The 26,387-nt window shown below is 38.7% G+C and overlaps 2 protein-coding genes across 2 annotated transcripts in view; both read left to right on the plus strand.

Moving 5' to 3' along the window:
• The window catches only part of dnah1 (dynein, axonemal, heavy chain 1), a 40,994-nt gene extending 35,372 nt beyond the window's left edge, over window positions 1-5,622 (plus strand). Inside the window, exons 73-77 of the mRNA XM_088086756.1 lie at window positions 1,092-1,222; window positions 3,104-3,248; window positions 4,240-4,446; window positions 4,644-4,878; window positions 5,301-5,622. Coding sequence (XP_087942882.1) covers window positions 1,092-1,222; window positions 3,104-3,248; window positions 4,240-4,446; window positions 4,644-4,878; window positions 5,301-5,422 — 840 coding nt within the window. The 3' untranslated portion in view covers window positions 5,423-5,622. The remainder of the gene's footprint in view (window positions 1-1,091; window positions 1,223-3,103; window positions 3,249-4,239; window positions 4,447-4,643; window positions 4,879-5,300) is intronic.
• Window positions 5,623-5,772: 150 nt separating this feature from the next.
• mapkapk3 (MAPK activated protein kinase 3) lies at window positions 5,773-26,381 on the plus strand. Its single transcript, XM_088086765.1, has 10 exons — window positions 5,773-6,634; window positions 12,965-13,104; window positions 18,250-18,314; window positions 18,540-18,619; window positions 18,727-18,853; window positions 19,038-19,113; window positions 19,247-19,371; window positions 20,529-20,614; window positions 20,737-20,817; window positions 25,254-26,381. The coding sequence occupies exons 1-10, from the start codon at window positions 6,323-6,325 to the stop codon at window positions 25,407-25,409; spliced, it is 1,248 nt and encodes a 415-aa protein (XP_087942891.1). The 5' UTR covers window positions 5,773-6,322; the 3' UTR covers window positions 25,410-26,381.
• Window positions 26,382-26,387: the final 6 nt, after the last annotated feature.

The following is a 26,387-nucleotide window of genomic DNA, read 5'->3' on the forward strand; positions in this document are numbered from 1 at the left end:
CGGTCTGATTCCAGACCTTTATATCGGTCCACCCCGAGTTTGAGTTGACTGATGGGCTGAGTGTAACTTGTTGAATATTCTGTTTGATATCAGGCAATCATATTATAGTATATACACTAATTCAATACAGATTGAGATGTACAGGACAACAGGAAACATAATTTTCTTCATCAATAAGTTTTTAGCCAAACATACTTAACTGAGCAATTTGGAGTCACCTCGTCAGGAAATTGGTTGTGATGTGTGTATTTCTATATGCCTAGACTACAGATGTGACCTCTTGAGTTTCAAGGGAAAGAATCGGCTGACAACACTCATAAATTTGCAGCTTCCAACTGTACGAACATTTTGACAGAACTGTCTTAATCAGAGTAAAAAAGACAATGTTTGATTCTTGAAGACATATGTGTAGAAACGTTAATTTGTTTACTCTAATTAAATACTGCAAATTAATCAAAGTCCACCAGCCCTTTGTTTTTCCCTTGACGTTCTCTGTCTGTTTTAGCTGTATGCTTTTGAAAGATGCACAGGGGAACTCTTCTTCACATTTTCAGAGTTCCCACGGTCTTGGAAAACCTGGGAAAGTCATGGAATTTCACAATCACATTTTCCAGGCTTGGAAAAGTCATGGAATTAGTACAAATCATTGAAAGTTTTGGAACGTTATTGAATTTTGTTGTATTATGAAATTGTTACAACAATCTTACATGTATAACCTTCCAAATAATGCAACATACCTGCAAATTCATTGTCTGGAGCTGATGATGTAATGTACGTAGCTCTTATACACATGTGTGAAAACATTTTTGTTTACCATCACACACATTTTTCCATTTTCTCCATGTGATCTGTCTCTCCCCTCATGTATGCCAACAAGCTGAAGTTACATATGAATAGAGTTTGAATCTGATACGAAAAAAAAAGATGGACAAGTGGAGAAAGAAAAAAAGATTATTAGGGTCCTTTGAAAAGTCATTAAGTTTTGTTTTTGTTTAAGTTTTGACATTTTTTTCATTCAATTTTTTGTCCTAAATGTGTGGGAACCCTGTATGTTTTGTTTCATTGCTGATGTGCGTCTTCCTGTACCGTAGATAGTGGAGGAGATCGTGGCGGGCATTGCTGAAAAGATTCCTCAGCCTTTCAGTGTTCAGGAGGTAATGGAAAAGTATCCGGTCCTCTACGAAGAGTCCATGAACACTGTGCTCATCCAGGAGGTCATCAGGTAACAGACAAAATCGCAAACCACACTGCAAGTCTCCCAGGTATAATAACAACACACGTCACTATGCTCTGTTGCTGTACACTCACGATCAGGGCTCAAAAGATGTGACAGGATGGAGGAAAATTCCATTTTCTTTCTTTTAACTTTTTATTGTAAAAACAGTAAGTTGTCTGGTCACAGTTTTTATCAACTGAAAGTAGCTGTGCAATCAGTTGTAATGGCTTTTGTATAAGATACTTTTCTAGCACAGTAATACTTATTCTGTGTGTGTTGGCAGTGCTTTGATCTAGCATCATGTATCAGTCACACAGGGATCAGCTTGGATGACCCTGAATAAGTCATATCAGCAAATGAATCTGTCCTTTATCTTTTGCATAATATGACCATTTATTTTAAGATATTAAAAGGAAATACTCATCTAGCAGCAGAACAGTGTCTACAGTTTTGTAATTCTTGGAGATCAGAGAAAGAAACTGCCATCTGTGCTGCACTGAAATCATCTTTAACAATATTAAGCTCACCATATGCAGCCAGTCAAGTGCCCAGAATAGTCCCAGTGATTCTTCCAAATGCAAATGTAAAATTGTTTCACCTTTGAGGTTAAAAAACAGTAATTAAATGTGTAACCGGTAATGTAATACCTCTATTTGAGTCCAGTAGCTGAAATTGTACCTTTAAATATCACAGCCAGTAATCATAATTATATGGCTTTGTGATCATTCTGTGAAAATAACAACTTTTTCATTTGGTTACGTGTGAGCTGCTGGAGCTTGTGATGTCAGCAACTTGTCCAGAGAGTTTGGGATGCCAGAAATGTCTGAACCTGGCATTGTATCTGCTGAGTCATTGGTATTGGTTCACAGTCCTACCAGCCTCTCACAAATGCATTATGTACCTTTGTATACTGTGGGGTAGTCAAAGCTTTTCTAAGTTTTCCTTTAAAAGTTGTTGTCATCGTGTTATAAGCAACGTCTTTGGTGGCCAGTAGGTTGTTGTTTTTTTGTTTTTTGTTGTTGGAGTGTATTGCTGCCACTCTAGAATATAAAGATATGGATCAGTATTACGTTATAACGTGATACAGTTATTGTCATAACATATTTTCACGCTATGACGTGATAGGTTTATTGTTCTAACAATAAACCCTATCACAATTTAATGTGAAAACTTATATTGTTAGAAAGATAAAAGTATCACTTTATAACTTGATAATTTATATTCTTAGAACAATAAAAGCATCATGTAATGAAGTGACTTTTATTGTTCTAACAATGTGTTTTCATGTTATAACGTGATAAGTTTATTGTTAGAACAATAAACGTATCACGTTATAACGTAATACTGATCCGTATTTTTATATTCTAGAGTGGCAGCAATACGCTGCCGTCTTTTTCTTTGTGTGTCTGAGAATGTATTTGGATCAAGTTTTGTGCATTGTTTGTCCTTTGACTGATCAATGAATTAATTTTACATTTATAAACTCCATCTGGGAATTTTAAGTTATATATTAGTAATTTACATATTATTTCTTAGATATGTAACTTAATCTAACATATTTGTTATATTTTAGTTATATCAGGGTGGAAAATTATTTCACTACTTACTACACTACACTTAGACTACACAACTACCTATTTTGGGCCCTCAGAGGAATTGTTTAAAGTATTTATGTTACATTTTTACTTCACTTCATGGTTTAGAATTGATGCATGTTTGTCATGTTATGTTTTTGCATAACTTGATCAAATGAATAAACATGAATGATGCACATGTTCTTGTAATTGTTTAAAAGTAGGATACATGAATGAGTGTAATCAGTCATTATATTACCAGTTTAACTCTTTATTGTTTTAGTAATTAGTCCTTGTATCATTTGTCTTTCAGATACAATAAGCTCCTGGCGGTCATCTCTCAGAGTCTCAGTGATATTGTGAAGGCTCTGAAGGGTTTAGTGGTGATGTCATCAGAACTGGAGCTTATGGCCAACAGCCTGTTCAACAATGTGGTGCCTGATATGTGGAAAGCCAAGGCAAAACACACACACACACACACACACACACACACAGTTATTCTCCTTCTGAATATCTTGTGGGCACCAGTGGTCAGATGGCATGTTACAACTACTGCAAAACATTATGTAGCATGACATGTTGAAGACAACCCGATAATGGATACATCACAAAATGCAGTTTTAATGTGGAAGTTTTCTCTTTTTACTTAAAAATCATATTGAGATTTTTTTTTCACATTTTTACACATTTAACATTTCTGTAGATAGGGTGGCTCATCCAGGATAATTTCAAAGAGAAACTTTTACTCACACACATTATGTCAATATGCACATAGTCTCTTAAAAAATATTTTTTAAAAGGAACTCTCTACAATATTCAGTGCATATCTATGTTTCAGAGATTATCTGCACATGACTCTTTAGTGGCTGAGCTGGCAGCTAGCAGCCAAATATGCTAGCAGCTAACAATATTGATAACAACACCAATAGTCCTGACAGAGCTCAAAATTGGGCACTATGCTTATGCATCACTGCCAAACATATATCAGCAATAACCGCCATATGAGCAATGTGCAGCGCGGCGGCGAGTAGCTAGCCAGCAGGACACATACAGTGGACTCTCATGTACATGTGGCCAGGCCGTCTACAACTAAAATGAACAGAGAAACTCAGATTATAACACACACTTACTTACTCCACTGTGTCTTTACATAGAAAACAGTTGTTTGCTGCTATATTAATGTTCCTTTAAGGTAATGCAAGCCTAAAATGTCAAAAGTACAGAATACGGCAGTGTGCCTTGAACTGAATTAATATTATGACATCGATCCATGTGTTTTATGCAGCTGATGATGAGACTTGAAGAATGAGACATTTGACATTTGAGATTTCAGTGTACGTGATATCAGATGAACTTTTGGGGACATTTCTGTTCTGCTAAAGTAACTCCAGGCTCTGCTTTCTAAGAATACGCAGCTCTTTGACGGACCATGTGTCTCTCCCCCTCCAGGCCTACCCGTCTCTGAAGCCTCTGGCATCCTGGGTATCAGACCTGCTTCAGAGGATCAATTTCCTGCAGAGATGGATCCATAACGGCATTCCACCTGTTTTCTGGATTAGCGGCTTCTTTTTCCCCCAGGCTTTCCTGACTGGAACCCTTCAGAATTACGCCCGCCGCTCCGGCACATCCATCGACACAATTGGATTTGACTTTGAGGTCAGACAGTAAGCTGTATGACTAACAGTCTGTGTCACTTTCACAGTTTCTTCCCAACTGGCTAAAACATACTGATTTCAGCTAAATATTTTCCACTCTAAATTCCCCGTGTATGTATATCAACATATACCTTCAGTTTTTAGTTGTTCGTTCTGACTATCATCCCATCTCCTCCTCATCTCTCATTTATCCCTCAGGTTGTAGTGAAGTCAGCATCAGAGATAACAGAGAAACCAAACACAGGCTGCTACATCCACGGTCTATTCCTGGAGGGGGCTCGCTGGGATAACGAAGGAGGTCAGCTCACAGAGTCTCGGCCCAAGGAGCTCTACACAGACATGGCTCTCATCTGGCTAATCCCCAAACCCAACCGCAAACCTCCAACCTCTGGGGTCTATGTCTGCCCCATCTACAAGACCCTCACACGTGCTGGTTAGTACACACACAATCTCAGCGTGACTGGACTCGTCTATACTACAACTAATATTAGATGGTGCTTGGCTAACAAGTTATTTATGAAATTTGTGTTTTAGTCAAGAAAATGGACTAACTGAAACTTTTACTTTGTGTACTGACTCTGTTTTTAGTGTGATGACACGTTGAGCTGCTCACTCCAGTATTTGTGTGTATCTCCTTTTAGCGGTTTTATTACTCACCCAAAATAGACTCCAGTTAGTGTCTTGTTTCACGAAGCGTCTGAAAGTGCAGCTCTGTATTTTCCACCCACAGCAGCACGTATCCAACACCTTATGCTGGCACTGCTCAGAAACACTGAACTTGGTGCAGTGATGGAAAAGTACAAAAACAATTTAAATGTCCTCATGTCACTGAACTGCTTTGTGTTGCTTTTGCAGGGACTCTGTCTACAACCGGTCATTCCACCAACTATGTGATCGCGGTGGAGCTGCCTACTGATTGCAGTCAGAGACACTGGATCAAACGGGGAGTCGCCCTTATCTGTGCACTGGACTACTGAGCACACACACACACTTTTACATACACAAAATATTGTTTCACAGTGCACAGCAATCAAATCAAACACAGACACTTTGTCTTTGCACCATATGTCACTAAAAATAAGCTCGTCGAGACTATGAGTTTAATAAACTGTTTTCACAAGGTTATATTAGTGTAATATTTATGTGTAAGACTGCATGATTAAATCACTTCATGATACTTCACAAGTCCAGTAGCTTTCCTCATTCTCCAAGTCCTCAGGACCTCCCATCAATATGTAAGTTTTGCTCTAAATCTCCTCCTTTACTCTCTCATATGTCCTCAACCAGCTTCCCTTGTTCTCCACAGAGCTCACTGAACAGATTAGACGTCCTGCTCCTTTAAGACCTGCACATAGGGCCTGTTGAGAAATATGACTGGCGGAGGGTGGTGCTTCGGCAAACCGTGACAGTGACTAGCCATGTGAGCACAACCAAAGGACTTCTGATCAACGGGAAGCTGAGATCAGCAGAATCAAAAGAATATCCTCACCACTGCTGTCAGAGAAAGACTTTCCTAACTGGATTTTTGTGACATTCATATTATTTGGATTTTTCTGAAGTGACAGCTTTGACCGGTTGACAAAATAGTTCTTTTGAAAAATAGGCGGGTATTTCAGTTCTGTGAAGAAACTGTTATAGTGTTAAAAAAAAAATGTTTTGTTAGTTTTCTAAGCTATTTTGTAGATACAGTGAGTAAGTTTCTGGAGTCCATACAGGGACTGCGGTGCCCAGGACAACCAGACGCTCCAGCGGGGCTCAGGGATTGCCTTCAGCTTTACGCAATTACCGGAGAACAGCAGGCGTCATCGCATTGCTTTGGTAAATTACTCACGCTTTCTCCCCCAGACTACCGCTGGTTACAAGAAGTCGGTGTGACCATGCTACAAAATGGAAATGGAAAGGAGACTCCGCTGCAGGCGCCAAAGGCTGAGGCAGAGCCGGATTCCCCGGCTGACGACCCGAAGGATCAGCAGCAGCAGCAGCCGCAGCAGCAGCAGCCGCAGCCCGCCCCCCCAGCTGCTGATAGCGAACCCGCACACTTCGCCATGCCCGCTCATCCCAAACTGGAGATAAAGCGCAACGCAGTGACGGACGATTACAAGATCTCCACTCAGGTTCTGGGCTTAGGGATCAATGGCAAAGTCCTTCAGTGCTTTAACAAGAAGACGGGAGAGAAGTGCGCACTGAAGGTACTGAAGTCACATGACACATACTGTATGTGTACGTTATAAACAGGGCAGTTTAGAGGGTAGACCCTCCAGGTCAGTTTACACACCTCATAAGTAAAGTTTAACCAGCCCAGTCACTACTTTTAACCATAGAGGTTTAAGGTATGGTCACTAAAAGACAGCATAATTGAAGACTGTTTCCCAAATGACAGTACTTGAACATTTTTAGGCTATGTTTGTGTTTACAAACATCAAGTTGATTTGAGAAATGTTTCACTGTGTATAGAAGAAGTTGTAATTACATGCACTTTAGTACAATTTAAAGCACTTGTACAGTACTTTTATTGGAGAAAAATATTGTACTTTTTACGCCAATACAATACTCCAATTTATCAGGCGGCTTTAGATATTTGTTACTTTCCAAATTCAGATAAATAACTTGAAATATAAATAAATCAATTCTGGTCTATCCATAACCCAGCAACCAAAGTATTTAAAATTAGCTCCACCTTTACTACCCGCAACATTAAAGTGGTAAACACATTAATGCATCAATAATTATAATCCAAGAATATATTTATCACTCTGAATGGCCAAAAGCATACAAGAAAGGGGTGGCAGCTTCTTCTGTCACTGATTGTGTTAAATAGGCATACACCATCATCATATCAGTCGCGGGCCCCTAAATCGAATTGAATCAAAATTGAAATGTGGCAGACTTTGTTATATGGTCAGATATCATTATCCAAAGAATCAATATATCGTATTGTGATGAAACCCTATGATTTACACCCTTAATACTTATGTACTTTTACTTAAGTAAGATTTTGAATGCATTGTTTTGTAACAGTGTACATATACGCTGTAGTATTACTGCTTTTACCTCTGTAAAATATATATGTACTTCTTCCAGAACTGCTGTCTGATGTCCAAACCTGTCTATCAGTACGGAATAACCAGCAGCAGAGGAGGATTTTCTTGCTGAATCCACATATCTGTTTAGTTTTAGACAATAGATCACACTGTTTGTTACATTGGCTACAAGGTCCAGGCATTAATACCTGTCTGGAAAGTCTTAAGCCATATTATAGAAGAACTTTGACCTTAATTGACAATCTGTCTCAGACATACAGGACTAGTGATGGTGATAGTGACAACCAAAACTCATTTTTGTGCCTTTGAATGGCCCTCAGTCACTGATCGGTGCACTGATCCATGCTCATGCTGCTTCTTGTGTGTATTTTTGGGAAAGACTATGACTGCATCTGTTGTCTATACTTGGTGCATGTATGTGTACCTGCTGTTCACACTGGGTACTGCACATGTTGCCCTCTAAACTCACATGCTGTGCATGTGGACTGGCTGAATGTGATCATGGAGCTGTGTTTCATGAAATCTCAGTCTGTCATTGGATCAGATGCCAGTTAAGAGGTGCACAGGCACCAGCCATATGCCATAACATGTTACGGTGCTTCACAGAGACACGTGAATTTTAACAGTGACACCTTTTTCTGGGGGCAGTGGAAACTTGGGCATGCCTTCATACATGTGTAGAGGCACACAAGCACGGGTCGTCTGACTGTCACCACCCGGGCACAGACTCAGAGATTTACTGGCTTACAGTAATCCATCTGGATCTGAGGTGCCAAAGCAGGCTGCAGTGTCACAAGCAGAGCTGTAGACACAGGCTCTGGGGCAGAAAGAGAAACCGATGAGGAGAAAGAGAGATAAACTGCAGCAGAAAATACGAAGTCACAAACAAAACATTAAAGGCCAAGAGCAAGAGGGATAGGATGCTTGATAGCGTCATGTCAGTCTGAGAGGGAGAAAAAAACAATTATTGTTTAAAATCACAGCAGAGAGAATGATATAAATCTATTTCTGCCAGTGTGACGAAAAAAGGGTCCTGTAAGACATTATAGTGTGAAACTTTGTTTTAGAATTATGTATTTGTATCTTGAAATAATGAGAAATCTTTCATAAAATAATGACTTAGTATCTCAAAATTATGCAAAGGTTTCCCAAAATTGAGACTTAGTAACTTAAACTTAAGAAAACATTTCTGAAAATGATAACTAAATATCTCAAAGAAATAGAGAAACTGTTTTAAAATTTTGACATAGTATCTCAAAATGATAATGTTTCTCAAAATAATGACAAACTGTCTCGAGATACTAAATTATGTCTAATTATTGAGCTTATATCTATTATATATATATAATAGATATAATATATAATACTTATATATTAAGTCATTATTATGAGAAAGCTCCTCAGTATTATTTAGATACTAAGTCATTATTTTGATATACTGCCATTATTTTGACATATTAACTTATTATTTTGATAAATTTTCTCATTATAATGACTAATAGTATCTTTTTCCATCACACTGGCAGAAATGGGCTTCCATAGTAATATACATGTCACCAAAAAATACTTTTTGAATTGAATTTGACATTTTTTCCCCATGTCAGAGCTGATTTTTTTTAAATGTCAGAATTTTTAAGAATACACTGAGCTATTTTCATTGTACCACAACAGAAGAGGGATTTGCTCTAGAAAAGTATTGGTGGCTGTTAGGAGAAGGTGTGTTCATCTGTGAAAATGTTGTTCTTTGTAGTCATGTAACTCCTGACTGCATCACCTACTGCTCGGCAAGTTTCAGCTTCCACCGGGGAAAGCTGACAGCAGGTCTGGGTGACCCCAGCTTTAAGTAAACACCACAAACTCTCCACTCTCAGCATCTGAAGCCTCTTAGCTCTTTGAAGACCCTTAAAAGCTTTGAGCGATTAGAAAGAAAACACTCATGAAATCACAATATGCCTTCTCTGTAGTTGCTCTTACTAGCGTCTGTGTTGGTGTGCCTGTAAATTGGATTGCACTGGACTATCTGACAGAACGTAACTGATAGTTTTTACTCTATTTTATTGCTGTTCCAATTCTAATTTCCGACCATACTTGTATGTTTTTAATCTCAAGGCAAATAGAAAGCTAAAGGAAATAATCAAGAGTGTTTTGGGGGGGGGGTGACCAGCACACTGGCTTTTTAATTAAGTGTTGCTCTGAGCGCTAAACGTAATGGATGAGTGTAGGTTTAATCCACTTTGCTGTGGAGCTGGAGGGGAGCCATCCTTTTAATGTAATTCAGTTAATCAGGATTCTTTTAACTTGGATTTTTCTGGCTCCTGGGAGGGGAGGGACCTGGGAGAGTCCTCAGACCCCATTAACTGTTAATACCAGTAGAAGCACTTATTTGGCCGGTCATTGTTCCATTTTAGTGCCTCAAGTGCCTTCCAGCTTACAGCATGGAAAGCTGTACAAAGTTACAGCTCTGCGCACAGGCCTCCATTCATAGTCAAAGTCTTCCCTTCCACATGTTTGTTCGTGTTCACCTCTGTGGTCAGGCCTTTGGCACGCTGATGGCACATCTGAGTTTCCTCTGAGGCCAATGTCATAGAAATTCTCAGTGGTTTGGTCAGACGCTGCATGGAGGAGATCTTGTGCGGGAAAACTGCAGTTAGATCTTACGCAGGCTCTCTGCGGGCAATCTGTGCTGGTTAACAAGTTAATCAGTCTCAGAGGTTTGAGCTTTATGTGTCCATTGACTCTTCAGCTGCTCATTGTGAATTGCGTGCTCATTATCTGCTTTAAAGGTAACATGGAGAAACATGCTACAGCACTGAAGCTCCATGAGGTGGCCTTGAATGAACGCCTCAGGAGATGCTTTGTACCTGAAGATCTCTGTAATATTCATAAGAGCTGAAAGTATTGCTCTAAATCACTTGATCACTGCTGTCTGTTTAGTTGATATAACAGAGGAATTTAAGATATGATAAAATATAATTTGCAAATCCAAAATATATATAATATATGAAATGCCAAAAAGAAATAAATGTCCAATATATATAATTTAAAAATATATAAACAGGTTCCTATTAAGGATCTTAATGGGTTACATACACACACACACACACACACACACACACACATATATATGGCATTGTCATTGTGAACTTGTTGACTCGCTGATGTCGGCATTTAGCACAAAGCACTGTTTTAAGAAGCGATTATATGTCTTAATATTAAACTGTCATAATATTAAGGACCTTTAATGCTGTATTATTATAGGTGCACAAAGCAGGAATACACAATCAATAGAACACAATGTATACGAACACCTACTGACTAACTTTATACCACTTCACTTTGCTGTAGACTTTATGAACAGCGAATCATTGATAGAAGTTGTAAAGATAAACCACCTTTTATTAAGACATGCAGACTAGCGCTTGCCAAGCAGTGTAAACATGTTGGAGCCATTTGTGTGTGTGTGTGTGTGTTATTGAGGAGGGAGCTTCAGTTAAGAGGAAGTGTGCTGTTAAACTCATTATCAGGTCAAGGTGTGAGTGTGTGTTAAGTACAGCGATCTGATTGGTTTAGAGGAGTGTGAGGATGTGGTTGATTGGTTTACAGCAGGATCAGAGACAAGCGTGCGTTTAGTCTATGTATGTCCCCTCACATAAGAAAGAGAGATTATCTGCGTCTGTTTTATTCTTTTAATCATCTCTGTCTCCCCTTTAGTGTTTTATGTGTATTTAATCCAAAACGGACCTCTTTTATTGTAGCCAATTCGGGTTCACGGCAGGAAATTAAAGAAACCAGCTCACATGCTGCCAGCTCTGATTAAAGTCATAAAACTATAAATGACACAGCAGAAACAAGCCTTCCCACTGCTTTACTTTACAAACTAGGACACATATAGTAGTTGATCAGACGCCGGAAACCCCTAACTTCTACTTTCAACACCCCACTGCTCTGAAACACTCCCTCACGCCCTCACTTCCTCTTTCACATTAGTGAGCTGAAAGACAACATTGTGGGCTGCTCTGACACTTGACGTTTCCCAGAATTGTGATATTATTTCACCTCCACCCACAGAATCTGAAATTTCACAAATGGTCTTTTTGCGTTTTGTGAATTTTAAAATCACCTGTTTGGTTTGTTTGTGTGTGTGTGTGTGTGTGTGTGTGTGTGTGTGTGTGTGTGTGTGTGTGTGTGTGTGTGTGTGTGTGTGTGTGTGTGTGTGTGTGTGTGTGTGTGTGTGTGTGTGTGTCAGTCATGGGTCAATGAGTCAGCCTCGCTGTGTGTTATGTACTCCAGGCTCAGGCCTCCTGAACAGTGGGAGATCGCTTCATGCCTATCACATCCAAAAATACATCCTGACTGAAGATGTGTGTTATGTCAAGGTCCACCACCTGCTGTGTGTGTGTGTGTGTGTGTGTGTGTGTGTGTTTACAAGCATCTGCTTATGTCAAACACACACCCTATCATGTATCCAGGCTGACTTTATTAAAGATTATATGTATTTGTCTTACACAAGTGGATCAGTGAAGACGGTCAATAATTGCATTGTTGTTCAGCTTTTATTTTTATTTTTCTTTCACTAGATTAATACCAGTGAGGGTTAATTACTAAAAAAAGTAATAATCATTCAACCATGTGTGACAATAGTTTATGGTATAGGTAGGTATGAAAAACAAAATATTGTTTTGTTGTTAACCAAATAAGTAATACTTGTTATTTATTACAGTTTTGTATTTGAAAATGCTCTTAATTGTTAATTTAGTCAGCAGAAAAAAACCACAATGACGCTGTGATTTCACTGAAAGATAAACAACAATATAAACCCAGCGTGGAATTTATTAATAGAAGTGAATGTGTTGAATTTATCAGGTACGTCATACACTGAAAATGAATCACTATTTAACCTTTCGAAACCTGGATCGAAATTAGTTTTCTTGTGCTGCCTTCAGATGCCTTTCACAAGCCTTTAAACCTTTGAAACGTGAGCAAATTGGTTTGATTTTTTTCAGAAAAAACTGAAAAAAATCGCCAACAGCAACTTGGTGTGAAGTGTCCCACAAACTGCTAAAAAAAACGTGTGAAAAGTGAAAAGAAAACAACCTTTAAAAAAAGAGAGAGAATCATTAGAAAATTATCAAATAAATTGGGAAAACTATCAAGAAAGCTATATTCACAATTGTTATAATCATTTACCTAAAATAAGGTTACAGAAAAAAAATCATGATTATTATTAGTTGTAGTATTTTTTATTTTATCACCTTTTTTAGGTAATTCTCTGCTTTTGTTCTTTTTTGTGCTAATTCTCACATCATTTTCTTGCAATGTTTTTTTTTTTAGTGACATTGCTTATTTTTGGGTAATTTCTTGGTAAGTTGCTTATTGCTTTTTTTCAATGTTTTTGTGAGAAATCAAGCTAAATTTGCTCAGGTTTCAAATTGTTAAATATACATTCATCATCATTCTTTCTCTCTCTGTGTCTCTCAGATTCTGTACGACAGCCCCAAAGCGAGACGAGAGGTGGAGCTGCACTGGCGAGTGTCAGGAGGACCATATATTGTTCGCATCCTCAGCCTGTATGAGAATATGCATCATGGGAAGAAGTGCCTGCTCATCATCATGGAGTGGTGAGATGTACATTTCACAGCTCTACCCATCACTTTACACACCCAACCTGTCTGTATATCTTATTATGTCTCAATCTGTGGTGATATTTAGTGTAAGTTATTAGATAAACCGAATGATTACATTCCCTTATCTAAAAATATAATTAGAAATGCACTGATTATTTAAAAAAACAAAAAAACAAATATGAACTTTGAAAAGTTGACACTGTGTAGATTTCCATTGAATTGTGATATGTCCTGCTTTTTTAATATCAGACATAAAATATACGTTGCAGTACTGTGTAGCTCAGAGCACAGACCTTAAAAAGGATGTTATGGATTTATCTGACAAGCCTCTTTTAAACTGATGTTTGTGACCAGAAAATGGGAAGTGACGGTCACTCTGTTTAGATCCTACAAGTTTCCACTGGAATATTTGCATTGCTTTGTGATATATAAAGAATAAGAGCTCTGTAGTAAATACCAATACAGACTTGTCCCACTTAGTGGCAGAGGAAGTATTCACATCCTTTACTTAAAGGTGGAGTCTGCGATTAAGGAGAAATATCGCTGATACTCAGCATCAAAACAAATACACCCCTCCCACCAGTGCTCCGCCAGATGCTGCAGTTAGATGTTTTTTAGGTTTCGTTACTGTCATGGTGTAGCTTTGTTCCTCCGGGGCGAGGACAGGAAGGGGAGAGTAGCTGGAAAAGTGTTCTGTAGCTCAGTCCAAGCCTTTTTGTTTGTTCACCATTTACAGAGTCAGGGCTTTGAATGAACACCAGATTTTTTTAGCACACAGACAGAACAGACTGCTAGTGGACTATGAAGAGGTATTTGCTAAATTTGGCAAAGAGTATTAGAATACAATCAATGACTGCACCTTTAGGTGAAATACCAACAATTTAGAAATGCTTTAACAAGTAATATCATTCAAAACTTTACTAAAGTAAAGTCAACAACACCAATTCCACCAGACTCCTTTTAAATATTCATTTTAACGTGTATAGAGCCAGCAGATTTTCACATCTAACCTGTTGAATCAAGAGTTCATTTCAGGGGTAGGCAACCTGCGGCTACACTGTGGCTTTAACAAAAAATGATACTGATATGAATAACAGTTTTTGATTTTAATTTTTAATTGTTGTCAGCCTAAAGAGATTCTTACATTTTCCAGCTGTGAAAATGTGTTGCCTTTACACCGAATTTAAAAACAAGGTTTTAACATTTTACCAACTGAAAATTTGACAGCTGCTGGACAGATTTGTTTGCTTTCAGCTGCTGTGCTGCAAGGTCAGTGAACAGAGCACAGCCCACTGCAGAGTGGCCACCTTGTGGTGGACATATTAATGAATGCACATTTAGAAATATTGGTAATGTGGAAAGGCTAATACAGACTTACTATTACCTTAATTATAAGGCTCAAATATGTTTTGCGGCTTCGGACAGATTTTTTAATTCTTTTTTTTTTTTGCTTGTAAATGTAGCCTTGTTTATTTCAACCAAACCAGAGTGAGTTAGTGATTGTTGGAACATTAGGGCAACAAACCAAGATGGTCCTTCTGGGTTTTATTTTGTTTTTGCTCACTTTAAATGTTTTATAGGGATAAGATAACTGGTTATTTAAATGAAATCTGGTGGGTTTGGCGATAGCCATTTCAGAGTTGTTTCTGGTTACACAAAAAGGATTTTACTCTCTTACCAAAAGGTCGATCTCTGAAGAGATCCTTTCCATAATTTTTCAGACACTTAAAATGATTATTTGTGCCTGTCAGTGGCAAAAACAAGCACTGTTTGTGGATGTATGTATATAGATGATGTGACATGCCCCGAGTGTTTATCTTGCAGTCTGTTTTGCTGTTACCGACAGCAGTTGTCTTACTCAGGAGTGGACCGCTGTTAAAAAAAAGAGTTCCAATTGGTCTCTTAAAGACCAAAACATAGGTAAATAGGGTGAAAAATACTGCACTTACCCCTCAATTCTTAGCTTAGGGCAGTCTAAAGGTCAGTCATAAGACCTGACACCCAGATGGGACAAAGTGAAGACGTCAGGCCTGATGGTGAGATAGAGGGACAGAATTCCATCTGGGCTTCACATGTCGTTACAAACTGTACATAATAATACCCCTGAGCGACTCCAATGACACTGCTGAAACACTGGGTGTGTGTGTGTGTGTGTGTGTGTGTATGTGTGTACATGTAGTTAAACTTTGTACTTTTTATTGCCTTCCACTTGTGAATGGAAAAAAAAGCGTGCAGTAATTCAGAGGAATAGAGAGAAACCTCAGAGGATGAAAACAGAGAAATGTCACTGTCCTCCGCTCAAAGGAATTTTAACTAGTGACTAACTGGTTCTCATCATCTCATTTAATGACACTGCAACTGTTTGTGTTTGCCCTGTATATAGTGGCCTTGTGTGTGTGTTTGTGTGTGTGTGCTCTCTCGCTGCTTCCTGTATGAGCAAGGGTCAGAGGAGGACAGCGGTTCAGCCCATCACAGTCAGTTTAAGCACATTTTCACACACATTTTTCTTATCAGCTATCTGTTCATCTGGATGCTCATAAACCACAGAAAGTACGCTCTTACTTCATGCACAGTAACTCAAATCTGCGTCACGCAGAGCACATCTAGCACAGGACCAGGGGGAGAGTTTCAGTGTTTGATGTGTGATTGTGATTCTGAAACTGTAACATTTTTGTTGGTGAGTGTCTGAGCTTTTGAAGAATTCGGTCAAGGTCTCAGGTATGAAATCTCTAAATAGTGTATTATTGTCGAAGTCACTAATTATAAAAGCAGAAATGAATGAGACTACAGAGGAGACCAAAAGTAGACACATTATAGTTAAAATAATAAAACACAGTTCCATAAACCCTGTATGTTCTTTTCAGTGAGAAGATTTTGGTGCTTTTTCCTTCTTCCTTTTTTGATCCGGGTTTCCTCTCTGTTTTACTGATATAGACTTTCACTCTGTATTTTTATAATTCCAATTTCACTTATCTTTTTTTCTTTGTAAGGAACTGAAAACTGTGGGTGAAACCCCAAAGAGCTTCTGAGCTGCAAAACAACTCAATGGATTTCCACCGAAATCCAACCCAGTGGTTCACAGTGTAAAACTGTGTAGATGAAGCAAACAGTAAATGTATCTTTTAATCAAATTTGTTGTGGCAATGTATTATTGTTGTCAGTTGTAGTACTCAACATCAGTCTTTGTCCCAAGACCGTGTTTTTAAAGATCTTGGGCTTAAAATCAACCCCATTTTGACTCTGTCTTGTCTTGATCTCAAACCAGCAGGACTCAGGATTTTGTTTTTGAGACTGTTTAAGACTATAAAGATGGTTACCACTTTAAAACCTGAGCAAATTGGCCTGATTTCTTTCAAAACCAGGAGAAGAAAAGATCACCCAAAATTTGCAAGAAATTTGTGAAAAGTACAGCAATAATACCTGAAAATTAATTTAAAAAGAAAGAAAGAAAGTTTTTAAAAGAACAAGGGCTTAAAATTATAATATAATTATAATATGTTTGTAAAAATAATTTTGAATATGTAATTATGATCATTATAAATATATTTTTCCATAGATTTAAAAAATATATTTTTTTAAATCTACTAATTTCTTGTAATTTGTGGAACATTTCTTACCAAGCTGCTCATTGCTTTTTTAGCCCCCCAAAAAATTAACAGATTATCTCAGGGTTGGGCAGGGCCCTTCTGTGCGGAGTTTGCATGTTCTCCTCGTGTCTGCGTGGGTTCTCTCCGGGGTCTCTGGCTTCCTCCCACAGTCCAAAGACATGCAGCTCAGGTTGATTGGTGACTCTAAATTGCCCTTAGGTGTGACTGTGAGTGTGTGTGGTTGTTGTCTGTCTATATGTGTCGGCCCTGCGATAGTCTGGTGACCTGTCCAGGGTGTACCCCGCCTTCCACCCGATGACAGCTGGGATTGGCTCCAGCTCCCCCGCGACCCTTACGAGGACAAGCGGTTACAGAAAATGACTGACTGACTGACTATCTCAGGGTTAAAAATGAAAGGCATCTGAAAACAGCAGAAGAAAGTGACATTGCTCCAGGTTTCAAAGGGTTGCTTATAGAAATCAAAGGAAAATCCCCACACATAAAATTCACCTCTGCAAAGGCATTTTGATTATGTTATCAAGACCTTTTTCATAGTGCACATTCATACACACACACACATATAAGTGTATAAATATATATATATATATATAGAGGAACCATCAGTTGTTGTCTGTGTGTCTTTTTATAGTAATGGGAATCTTTCAGGATCAGTTTGAGAAGTGCCTGTGGTTTACATGTTCCACATTTTATCTTAAGTGTTTCCTGCAGTGCAAGACTCACTCTGGTCATACCATTGCCTTGACTCAGTTTTAGTGGTCTCGACTACAACACTGCTGGGATTTACATGCTGTCATTAACATGTAATTTTTATGATTAAATCAGCTGATCATTTTCTTTTTTTTGTTTGTTTTTGGTAAAGTCCTCTTCAGTCTACTCTTCCCCTTTGTAGTTTACCCATTTTGTAATTGTGGTGCTTTGCGTAAAAAAAAATGTCAAAAATATCCCAAAAATCATCCATTATTAATCACATTATTGTTTCACAGTGTCTGCACTGCGCTGCATGATGCAAGTAGAAATTCATATGAGGAAAACATTTATTTGGCAGAACAACTTGAAAAACATTCTTCCTATATTTATCCATGCAAAAGGCAGATTCCAAGTGTGAAAAGAAGTAAATATTTAAATGAAGAACACTGATCTGCTCAACTTCAACTTCAGCTTATTTAAAGTGCACATCACCTAGACATGCACTGTAAACCTCGTAAGTCAGGAAAAAAAAAACAGCAGAAAAGAAGAAAAATGATATAACATGTAAAAAAAAAAAACACACACACACACACACAGTTACACAGGTGATAATGTTATTATGATGACAGGTTGAGGTTCATCAACAGAGAAAATAGCTTAGTGATTACCAAAATTTGTAGAAATGCTCAAATGTTATTAATTTCCTTCATTCAAGGTTGATGTATGTTATACACAGGAGACATTGTGTTTAATTTAATTTGTGCAGTTGGCAAACTGTGTGTGTGTGTGTGTGTGTGTGTGTGTGTGTGTGTGTGTGTGTGTGTGTGTGTGTGTGTGTTTTCAGTATGGAAGGCGGGGAGTTGTTTAGCCGAATCCAGGCCAGAGGAGACCAGGCCTTCACTGAGAAAGGTGAGGACTGATGGACTGTGTCATAAACACATCACAGGATGTAAGAGAGAAGGAATTGAACAGTTTTCCCAGGACAGACGGATGTAAGGCAGACATTTTGGATAACATTTGACAGTCAAAATACGTTTGTTTATTTCTTTTATATGATCTCTATTTCATTTGTATTCTTTCTTGTGTGACACTGTTTTTTTGGTTTGAGAGTGTGTTTTCTTCTTTTCTTCCCAGAGGCTTCAGAGATTATGAGGGACATCGGCACGGCTATTGATTATCTCCACAGCATCAACGTGGCTCACAGAGACATCAAGGTGCACAGAGATAAAGACCGTCACACGTCATGCACAATGTCATCCGTTCTAGGTCATTAGAGGATCTTCTGTCAATTAATTTTCTTTCTCTTCTGCCTCATAACCAGCCAGAGAACCTACTGTACACCACTAAAGAAAGAAATGGGGTGCTCAAATTAACAGACTTTGGATTTGCAAAGGAGACGACGCTACACAACCCCCTACAGACCCCCTGTTACACACCGTACTATGTGGGTAAGTTGCTTTATGCTTAGGCTTGGAAACAGTGGCATTGTGTACAGTTCTTATCCTAAGTTTACAGGTTTTACAGATAGATTAAAAAAAAACTGTATTTTATGTAAATGTATTTTTCAAAACCAATTTCATTGCCATTCATAATTCTATCTATTTCTGTGTGTTTGTGTTTGCCAATGATAAGCTCCTGAGGTTTTGGGTCCAGAGAAATACGACAAGTCATGTGATATGTGGTCTCTGGGCGTTATTATGTACATTCTGTGAGTACTGGGCGTGGGGCTGGGTAGGGTGGGTGTCACTGATGTTTTGATATAATGCATTCTGTACACTTGTAAAAATGTAGGTGAAAGTTTTAAAGTTGCTGTGTCTGTGTCACCATGTTTGTCTCTGTAGGTTGTGTGGCTTCCCTCCATTTTACTCCAACACTGGCCAGGCCATTTCTCCAGGTATGAAGAGGAGGATCAGGATGGGCCAGTATGAATTCCCCAACCCAGAGTGGGCAGAGGTGTCACAGGAAGGTGAGAAGCTCATACAGGCGTGTCCACACTGACACAAATGTAAAAACTGAAAATGTCGATTTTCAAAAACATGCTTCAGAGAGGACAAATTTATTGTCAGACAATACAACATGTAATAGTAAACCTACATCTTCAACTGCACATCTATGGACAGTTCAATATTTCATAGCTATTACACTACCATTTAATACTCTATAAATATGCATATATGTCAGTGACAACACATTATTGTGTGTTTAGCTTTATTCAACACAAATGTAAGAGTATGGGGTTAAAAAGACTGACTTTTCCTGCCTAGACCACACAGGCTGTCTTTTAAAAAATGTCAGATATCTGCACACCAGGAAGTGCCGCAGTTCAAAAGAGTAAAGAAAGAGTAAGATGATGACACTAAGCCATTTTGCAAACGCTTGTGGAAAGTTACGTGAAGTGCTTGTCTCTGCAAACACATACGTTTCAACTATGTTTTAGGTAAACAATGTTCACTGTTTGCCTTTGTTGTAAGTACAGTGCTGCCTTGCAGGTCATTAGGTTTTTAGAGGTTTTTATCTCTAAAGGCTTAAAGTAAACTATGCTGCCCAAACTCTATATCTTACAGATAACTCAAGAGACAAGTGCCAGCCGGTGTCTTCCTCTTAACCAGCGCCAATAACAGTGCATGGCTCTGTGCACATGCTGCTGTTTTTCTGTTTTTTTCACTCAATCTCACTTTTCTTTTCCAAGTGATTGTATATGAAAGATTAAACGAATCAATAAATGAATGAAAGACTGATCTTCATTGTCACTGTTTGGCCACTCTGGAGAATTAAAACTTATCCAAAACAAGACAGCCAGATGAAGACAAAGACAAAACTTTAATTGGCTGAGAGAGGCACCACAACTGATAACACAGCAGCAAACACGATAAATAAAATGAAACCAGCATTAGACAAAATAAAAGCAGCATCAGAATCAAACAGTGTAAAAGGGACTTTTACACACACTACACATTATTAGTCGTGTTTCTGTGTGCTGTGTTTGTTAAATTCTTAAGTATGTGTCAAAAGTTGTTTGAAGTAGGCCACTCTGTCCCTGAGACCAGGAGAAGCTTCACAAGAAACGAGATTTGTATGTGTGTATCTTGCTACTAATACTTTGCATTGCCTTTGTTCTTTCAGCCAAAGATTTGATCCATCAGCTACTGAAGACGGACCCTAATGAGAGAATGACCATCACACAGTTTATGAACCACCCCTGGATTAATGTAAGTATCTGTCAAGTACAGATAGACAATGTATGCTTCCTTTCCCATACTGCTTCCTGTTTTATCTGTGTGTCTGTTTCCTCAAATCTTTATCTGTTTGTGTGTGTGTTTGCACTTTGTAGAAGTCCATGGTGGTTCCCTCCACTCCGCTTCACACCACGCGGGTCCTGACTGAAGACAGGGAGATGTGGGAGGATGTGAAGGTCAGACACACAATAATACTGACCCCTTCTGGTCTTTTAATAACATTACATCCCGTCACTGCAGAGCTGTCAAAGCGTTAAGTTGGCCCAGTGTTAAGGAGGCACTCCAGTGACAAAGTTTTATACATCTGTCAAACTTATGGGCTATTTAGAGACAGAGTTTAAAAAAGATTTGTCAGAGTCAATGGAGCAAAAGCAGAGTCAGATATTCTGAGTCCATCCTGATATCCAGAGTCAGATATCCTGACTTTTAGTCTTTTTATGGGACAAGCTCCAAAAGCTCTGGATCCTACATTTCCCATAATGCAACTCATGAATGTCTTTCATGACACCCTGCATGCCAAGTAAATGCCAAACTCCACTCCCTCACAATGTAATGCTTTCTCTTGAAATTTGGAGGTTCCAAGCCCAAGTTGAGATACCCATGATGATATTCTTATGGCATCATCTGGGCACTTTTCCCAGCCTTTACAGATCCCCTTCAGAGCCACAGAAGACATACACAACAGTTTTCACAATTTGAGTAGTACCCAAAATGACTAGTAAACTAATCTTCATTTGTAAATTCAGTGGATTGACCCTTTAATGGTTACAATGATTATATATATATATATATACATACATATATAGTTCAGTGGTTCTCAAACTATGTTGCATGACCCACTGGTGGTAAGTGAAGTCCCTCTGGTGGTACACAGAGGAATCTCGGAAATATTTTTTGAAAATAATTAATTTGAATATAAATTAATTACATGCATATATTGCTCTCAAATTACTACATTTCAAGTGAAAACACTTAATTAAAAATATGTTTTGTCTGTCTTTTAGCATTTTTGTTTGGATCACATTAACGAACATTTTGTGCAGACATCCATTGGGCCTCAGCAACACTCTCTTAAATTTCTCTTATACTCCCTCTTAATTTTCTACTGAGAGAAAATTTAAGAGAAGTCAGCTCCAGGTGCAATAGATACCTTGAACCATAAAAATCTCCCCTTACCAGGTGTGCTCAATGCTGAATCCCACTTGATCATAAGTCACCTATTATTACAGGTAACACCCCCTAAGTACTATATAAGGGCATGTGTGGTGCTGTGTGCAAAGACTCTGGCACATAGCCAAGACTGGAGAGACGCCACCAAAAAAGGCTGAAAGAAGATATTCTACAGAAGTGAAATTAACGTAGGCCTACTGTTAATAAACCTAAACAAAGTAAACATGATTTTCCAGTGTCAGTCCTGGTGTTACAGGAGAATCAAAAAACCTGTGATGACAAAACATTTGTCATTTCAGCAGCAAGAAGTATTCAGATTCTTTTCTTAGCCTAAGCCTAAGTAAAAGTACAAACATCAAACCATGAAAATACTTTGTTACTATTCCTGTATTAAAAAAAGTTACTGAATGTAAGTACAATCAGGGAAATTATTACACGTAAAAATACGCATGCAGACAAGTTAAAATACATTAAATAAATCAAAAATGATTAAAATAATTAAAAGCCACAAGTCCTCATACACATATATGAGAAGCTGGAACCACGACATGCTTTTTAATGAAACTAAAAGAGTTGCAAAAAAATGTTCTAATTAGTTAACTAACTGTTGAAGCTGCACTTGTATATTTTTGCACAAAAATCTAAATTTTTAAATTAGTCGTCTAATATGAGTAGTGGAGTTAAAAGTACAATATTTCCTTGTGAAGTGTTGTAAAGTAAAAGCAGAAGTGTCATGAGATTAAAATACTCAAGTAATGTAAAAGTTCCTCAGATTTGCACTTAAGTACAGTACTTGAGTAAATATAATTAGTTTGCGGATATGAACAAAAATAAGAGAAAAATTGTTTGTATATTGTTTCTTGCCCATTATGTCCTAAGCCGTGATGGTAGTAAGCAGAGTTAAAATGTATGATTTCAAAGCACTGCAATGCTGGCTCCAAATTGGAGCTGCAGTATTAGGAAGAGAAGTGTGGATCGGGAGGAGATTCAAGCTTCTGTTGAAACTTCAGTGGATGAGAATTAACTGAATGCAAACATTAATGGCTACTTAAGCAGCTCCAGTGAAGTCTTTACAGCACCTGATGAGGGGCTGGCCCAGCGGTGAAGTCCAGTTTACTGCTGTGGGAGTACTGGGCTGGCCTAACATCCCATAGTGGTGGTACTTGAGAGCTCAGTATTTTCTGAGGTGGTATGTGGTGTAAAAGAGAACCACTGATTTAGTGCATTGACATCTGGTCTCCTGATGGCCACCAGGGGGAAACAGTGGTCACAGTCTAGTCTGCACAGGTAGTTGAGTTCAACACACACACACACACAGTTTACATATAACACACATAGTTAAACACAAAGGAGCTGTGCCATTCTTCCCAACTCTGTCTCTATGGTTCACACAAAGAAATGTGTTTAAGGAACAAGAGCGCTGTTTGCTCTCATCAAGTCACCGTGGGGTTAAAGCCCCAGTATTGTACAAAATGTCTCAGTCGTGCAAACACATATTTTTTTCAGTAAATGTGCAAAAAAAATCATGAGTGGAATGGCACGTTCCTGCACAGCAGCTGAATGAGCAAGTTTGTGGCGATAAAGTGTGAAAAGGACATGTCTCTAAAATGATATGAACACAAAGTGTCACTGTTCAGTTCTGCAATGGGCCGTGCTACGTTGCGTAAAAAATTCACGGATCACACTTTAGAACAACCACTTCTCAAAAAACACAATAACATTACATTCTTACCACACAGGCAGTCTCACGACCGACAAGTGTTTTCTAAAAGCATTGACACATCCAGGGCTGCAGCTCTCAGCTCCAAATGCAGACAAGTCTTCTGACATTTGAGTTTATCTTTTAGGGTCTGAGGCCTGTTTTCGCTCCAGCTTGTCTTGGCCTTGGCTAGTGAGGACTTACTTGAGCTTTCCCCAGCTAATAAAAATGTTCTCAGAAGGATTTCTCTCTACTCTGTCAACCTTTATTTATTTCCCCCAGTGCTTCCAACCTATTCGTGAATTACTGTGTACTACAGAGCAGCCCTCAAAGGAGTAGTTTGACATGTTGATAAACACACTTATTCACTGTTTGAGATTGAGAGTTCAAGAATGTTGATAGCACTTATTAGTTTGTGCGTTCAGTATAAGGCTGCGGCAACCACTCAGTGTTCTTGGTACAAAGACTGGAAACAGCTATCCTAGCTCTGTCAAAAGGTAATAAAATCCACCTACCAGTACCTCTAAAGCTCACTTATAACATCTCATCTAATCTTTCTGTTTTTTTCCAAAACCAATGTGTAAGATGATCAAGTTGTGTTTTTACCGAGGGTAATGTGCCAGACTGTCTTAGCGAGGAGCTAGCCTCTGGCAAACCACAGCTAGACCTTTTTACACTATTTTTGTTTAGATTAAACAAACCAGATGTAATGTGATAATTATCAAGCTTTAGCGGTGCCGGTAGGCCGATGTTATTACCCCTGGACAGAGCTGTTTACAGTCTTTATGCTAACTATGCCACTATTTACTGCATAGACATTGGAGACTGGCATCAATATGCTTGTCTAATTCTCTGCAGTAAAGTAAATAGAGTGCCGTAGGGATGAGTTTTTTCTGAAGGCTGACGCAGAAGTTTGCATCATCCTGGTTCTTTTGCTAGAAAGCCTATGAGATTTTTTCACTAGCTTTTGGATTATTGCAGAAAATAACCTCTGTGGCGAACAAACGTTTGTGATACTTACACATTCTATTCACCAAGATTATCTTCACAAGTGAACACCAGTTTTCTGATTTTTGAAGCTAAAATGCAATCACCACAGGTAAAAAGCTGACATTAGGCTATAAATAAACGACACCATGGTTGCATGATTCAATGTTGCCACCACAGCGTGGCCGTAAAGCTGTGTTCAGTGTGATGACGTTCTGTAGTCTCATTTTACCACTTGTTAGAAATTGCACTTTTTAAGACATAAAATCTTCAGAGTTTGTGAGTGGAGCATTTACTGACATATTTTATATCATTAAAAAAATGTGAAAGTCTTCCTTATTTCAGACACAAAACCAAAAACCAATTCAACAACCCACTGATTTTGAGACAAGAGGACCAGAGGTGCTGAAATGCGAGCAAATTTCTAGGTTTTGGGACTCATTACTAGGGTCCTCTATGAGGGTATTTAACAAAACGTCCAGCTTTAAACATGTATGTGCTGATTAGTTTGAATTCTGGTTGTAAAAGGAGAAAAGGCAGAAATGTCAGTCATCCAAAAACTCCTAAAGCACCAATTAAAATGACATTTGTAAAGATGGGTTTAGAGGAGGACTCAACAAAATTGTTCTTTCAATATGACACAATACTAATATCACAGTATTGTCCTGTTTATTATTGACCATGCACTATGTAGTCTGCTACAGGTGTGCTCTTCACTGAACTAACACACCTGCTCCTCTGCCTTGTTTCTCACAGGAGGAGATGACCAGCGCTTTAGCAACCATGCGTGTGGACTACGACCAGGTGAAGATCAAAGATCTGGACACTTCCAGCAACCCGCTACTCAACAAGAGGCGTAAAAAGGCCGCTGCGGGGGCCAAGAGTGGGTCCACAGTCTGCCAAAGTCAATGAGGACTGTTTGGGTAAATTCAGGCGGAACAACCAATGAGGAAGAAAAGCAGCTCAGAAGAGGAAGGAAAAGTTGATTCGGGTCATACCCCTGCTCGGGTCACTTGAAAGACTGAGTTTTGAGGAAATGTTCTCTGAAATAGAGACACCAGCAAAGTCAGAGATGCACATTAATAAGACATATCATGTTTCTCCTGTCAGTGGTGGAAATCAGCAGCTCTACTCACTGTGGGGTTATATTGGTTTTTAATTATTTTTATGTATCTATGTCATTTTTAGACCTTGCAGGTTTGTCAGAGCGTCTGTGTGCAGACATGAAGTATTTGTAGTGATCACGTTGGGTTGCCTAATAGAGGTATCTTTTGTAACTATGCACTAGTGTGCAAATCACACACAGACAGACAAGCGACTGTGAAACGAGAACACTCACCATTACCTGCGTTGTCTTAACATTGTTTGCTTCCTTCCTTTCAGGAATAAAGCAACATCTGACACTGACTGTCTCGTTAATATCATGTAGCCTCCACCCAAGGAAGTATATTTCAATGACTTAACCATAAATCGGCCCAAGATATATTATCAAGTCGTAGCTTTCACTCAGTCACTGCCGCAGATCATCATGTGTGATCTGAATGGAGCCATGAGAGGCAGCAGACACTGCTTCCTGTCAGTGAGGCCAGAGAGCGATATGCAAGCTGCAGTGGGGTAATGTTTGGTTGTGCCAAATGGATGAGTTGTGACACTTTTCTTGAGAAATCTCTTGTGTGTGTGTGTGTGTGTGTGTGTGTGTTTATGGGGGTTGAGTAAAATGCTTCCACTAAATAGGGGCCGCAGTTAAACTTCACATTAAAAACATGAATAACACAGAGCAGCCTTTTGATTAAGGAAACCTCATGTGTCAGACACACGCTCCGTGCAGAGGATTGTCCATACGGTTGTAAATAAAACTTTATAAAGTAAGGCTTTAAAGTGCAATATGTT

This window comes from Plectropomus leopardus, chromosome 2 (assembly GCF_026936395.1).
Source record: "Plectropomus leopardus strain MGB_pleo_1.0 chromosome 2, ASM2693639v1, whole genome shotgun sequence".
NCBI lineage: Eukaryota > Metazoa > Chordata > Actinopteri > Perciformes > Serranidae > Plectropomus > Plectropomus leopardus.

Coding starts and splice junctions, on each gene's coding strand:
- mapkapk3 (XM_088086765.1), top strand. CDS start 6,323: ATGCTACAAAATGGAAATGGAAAGGAGACTCCGCTGCAGGCGCCAAAG. Junction 18,315..18,539: donor CCAGGCCTTCACTGAGAAAG/GTGAGGACTGAT, acceptor TTTTCTTCCCAG/AGGCTTCAGAGATTATGAGG. Junction 20,818..25,253: donor AGATGTGGGAGGATGTGAAG/GTCAGACACACA, acceptor TGTTTCTCACAG/GAGGAGATGACCAGCGCTTT.